The sequence below is a fragment of the Chroicocephalus ridibundus genome, chromosome 17 (genome assembly GCF_963924245.1).
Source record: "Chroicocephalus ridibundus chromosome 17, bChrRid1.1, whole genome shotgun sequence".
Lineage (NCBI taxonomy): Eukaryota > Metazoa > Chordata > Aves > Charadriiformes > Laridae > Chroicocephalus > Chroicocephalus ridibundus.
This window is the reverse complement of record NC_086300.1, coordinates 7,600,218-7,604,130: the sequence shown is the minus strand read 5'-3', so window position 1 is coordinate 7,604,130 and position 3,913 is coordinate 7,600,218. Positions and strand designations below refer to the sequence as shown.

The 3,913-nt window shown below is 51.8% G+C and overlaps 1 protein-coding gene across 1 annotated transcript; it reads left to right on the top strand.

Moving 5' to 3' along the window:
• The first annotated feature begins 1,179 nt into the window (after positions 1-1,179).
• Positions 1,180-2,952, top strand: LOC134524689 (feather keratin 1-like). The gene is made up of 4 exons (XM_063354886.1): positions 1,180-1,184; positions 1,335-1,509; positions 2,269-2,274; positions 2,671-2,952. The coding sequence occupies exons 1-4, from the start codon at positions 1,180-1,182 to the stop codon at positions 2,950-2,952; spliced, it is 468 nt and encodes a 155-aa protein (XP_063210956.1).
• The last annotated feature ends 961 nt before the right edge of the window (positions 2,953-3,913 follow it).

The following is a 3,913-nucleotide window of genomic DNA, read 5'->3' as shown; positions in this document are numbered from 1 at the left end:
GCAGCATAGGCTGGGGGATTGAAAGCAGCTCTGCCAAGAAGGACTTGGAGGTTCTGCTAGTTGAAAAGCTGGACATGATCTAAAAAGGTGCGCTCGCAGTCCAGAAGGCCAACCGTATCCTGGGCTGCATCAGAAGAAGCGTGACCAGCGGGTCAAGGGAGGTGATTTTCACCTCTGCTCTGCTCTGGTGAGAGCCCACCTGGAGTCCGTCTCTGGAGTCCTCACAGGAAACACATGGACCTGTTGGAGTGCATCCAGAGGAGGGCCACAAAAATGATCAGAGGGCTGGAGCACCTCTCCTATAAGGACAGGCTGAAACAGTTGGGGTTGTTCAGCCTGGAGAAGAGAAGGCTCTGGGGAGACATTATTGCACCCTTTCAGTACTTAAAGGGGGCTTATAAGAAAGACAGGGACAAACTTTTTAACAGGGCCTGTTGTGATAGGGCAAGGGGTAACGGCTTTAAACTAAAAAATTCAGACTAAATATAAGAAAGAAACTTTTGATGATGAGGGTGGTGAAACACTGTCACAGGTTACCCAGAGAGGTGGTAGATGCCCATGACCGGATACAATCAAGGTCAGGTTGGACAAGGCTCTGAGCACCTGATCTAGTTGAAGATGTCCCTGCTCATTTCAGGGGGGTAGGACTAGATGGCCTTTAAATGTCTCTTCCAATCCAAACTATTATGATTCTATGCTTCTAACTTCTGCAATCTGATAGGAAATCCCTTCCTAATGTAGGCCAGGATGCTGTCAGATGCCATTTCCATATGGATGCGGGCTACGTGATGGTGTCCACCAGGACCCATGTCCTCTGCTGCAAAGCTGTTTTGAAGCCCACTGGCCACAGCCTGTAGTGGTGAAGGAGGTTCTTCTTCCCAATTGCAGGACTTTGCATTAAGGGGTTAAAAACTACTGGCCCCGGGAAGGATCCCTATAAGGCACCAGGGGTTAGTGGCCGCCACATGGACCTTGTGACACTCATCACAACCCTTGGAGTCCAGCAGCCATCCCAGATTTCAGTCCCCTGCACTGCCCTCTTCCCTAGCCTGCATTTTGTCCTTTGATCTGTAACGATTGTTACAGCAGACAGCATCAAAAGCCTTGTTAAGATGAGATCAACAACATTTGCTGCACTGCCCTCACCAACCGGAGGCAGGCACTTCATAAAAGAAGGCCATGAGGTTGGTCAGGTCTGCTTTCCCCCCCCCATAAATCCATGCTGACACAGTCTCCTTCTTGATTTTTGCTGTGGGAAAATGACTTCCAGGATGATTTGCTCCATCACCTTTTGCAGGGATTGAGGTGAGGCTGACCTGTCTGTCCTTCCCCAGCTCCTCCTTCATGCCCTTCCTGAAGATAGGAGGCCTACTGGCTTTCTTCCAGTCCTCAGATTCATTCCCTTACTGCCAGGACTTTCACAGGGAACGTCAGGAGCCCGATCATTCGACAGCAAAACCTGCCAGTAAAGACCAAGACCAACAACCCTTGGATAGCTCTGCATTTCCTGTAACCCTTGTCCCCAGCGAATCTCCCCATTCCACATTGGGACTGCCTTTGAACAAGCCTTGGTTTTGGTGCTGACTTACTTGGAAGAAGACCTTCTTGTTTCCCTCCACATGATTTCTCTGATTCAACCCCTGGTGGGCTTAGGCTTTACGAACCCCAACCCTGAATACCCAGCCTGCCTGGTGAACATTCTCCCCAGAGAAAAGTGTAGCAAGAGAAATAGAGCTGAAACCATTAGTACAGCCATTAGTGTGAGCTGAGATAAAGGGAGGAGAGAGAAGCATGTGGTACATCCTTAAGGAAGAAGTGTCTTTGGGTGCTCTGGTGACATGTGCAGTGCAGGCCACAACTGGGCTTGCTCCTGCAAAGGGAGTTGCAAACAATCACACATCACTGACACAAGCCAACACTCCCTGCCTGCACGGAACCCCAATAGCACTTAGGAGGAATCATCTGCCTGCACTGACACAACCCTGTCCGGGATATCCTAGGCCCTCTCATCTCAGCACATGAAAGGCACCTGCATGGAAAAACAAGCATTAAAAAAAATGAGGAAATGAAATGGCAGTGTTGACAGAAACCAAAACATTGCCATTAGGCAGTGCCATTAGGTAAGATATTTTGCTTTGGAGTTGAGTCTGATGGAAAATTAATGCCCACATGCAGTAACTATGGGCCTGGGGCAGTGCAAGAACAGTATAAAATCTGGGCCCTTCTCCTGACTCTCTCATCCACTCCTCTCACCTCCATCTCCTTAAGAAAAAGGTGAGTCTGAAACTCTTTCTCATACCCCTCTTCCAGGATTTCTCAGCACATTGCCTGTCCTACACTGGGTCATGGGGCTATTTAACATGGGAGAGGGAAGTGAGCAGAAAGTCTTCCTTGGAGAGACGTGAGCTGTAGGATAGTCAGGGACCCACGAATGATTGGTTGCTCTTAGCAGGGATCTTCTGGGCTTAAGGGAATGAGAAACATGTGGGCTTCACTACACAGCCTCCAGCTCTCATCTCCAACTCATGCCTTGGCTCCCTTGTGGTGGGGTGACAGGATGCTCCTCACCCACACTTCATGCTCTGCTTCCCCTGCCCTCTCTCCCAGGTGCACCTCCAGCCACAAGACATGTCCTGCTACAGCCCGTGCCTGCCGTGCCTGCCATGCCAGCCCTGCGGCCCGACCCCGCTGGCCAACAGCTGCAATGAGCCCTGTGTCAGGCAGTGCCAGGATTCCACCGTCGTCATCCAGCCCTCCCCCGTGGTGGTGACCCTGCCCGGACCCATCCTCAGCTCCTTCCCACAGAGCACTGCCGTTGGAAACTCCACCTCCGCTGCCGTTGGCAGCATCCTCAGCTCTGCGGGAGTGCCCATCTCCTCCGGGGGCTTTGGCCTCTCCGACCTCTCTGGCTTGGGCAGCCGCTACTGTGGCACAAGGTGCCGCCCTTGCTAAAGCTGCTGGCGATGGCCCTGGGGATGGTCCCCAGAGACCCACAAGATGGTACCAGACCGGGGACAGAGCATTGTGCTATTGCTTTCTGAAGGGCTAAGCTATTCCAGCAACCCTTGCAAAAACACAGGGCCATACATGGCCCATGCCTGCCTTTCCGCTCTTCCACTCCCTCCTTTCCCTCTTGTATCCTTGTTCGCTTGTGCTGCCCTGGGCTGTGAGCCCCACAGAGCCAGCCTAGGCAGGACCTGCTGGCCCTGCTCCCTCTCTGGGACAGGCAGATAGACACCTGGTGGTATCTCCACCACAGCCATGGGGCACCGACTCCTTTCTGCCCCTGTCGCTCCCTGCATTGGGATCTCAACTCTGACCAAGCTTGTATCCCTCTTTTGACTCATTAAAGTTCTGCTGCATGCCAGCCCATGTCTCTGTCTCATCCTTTCCCCTGCAGATGATATCCTAAGATTCTCAGGAGAGAGATGTTCCTCAAGGGTTGTTCTGAGTGTGTGTTGTTAGAGATTGTTGTGCTGTTAAAACAGGCTTGCTTTGAGTATGCTTAGTCAAAGCAGGGTGATCCTCGGCTTTCTAAAACTCACTGCCTGTCTTAGGCTGGATAGAATTATCTGACATAGATCAATAACCATAGCTACCACAGAAACGATTTTAGGTCTCCCACCAAAGCATTCTCTACTCCACACTCAGGAAGCCCCGTCCCCTCACCCTCTCCTCCCCAAGGAAGGGGTCCACCCCTCTCACCATCCTACCCACCCTCTGCTCCTCTGCTGAACTCGCTCCACTCAGTCAAGGTCTTTATTGCATTGCAGCCCACAACTCAACACAGTGTTCTAGATGCCATCACGGGATTGCTGAACAGATTGGGGTCGTTGCTTCCCTCGATCTTCTGGCTACGCTCCTACTTATATAGCTCTGGATGCTGATGACAGTCCATGTGTCCAGGAGCAGC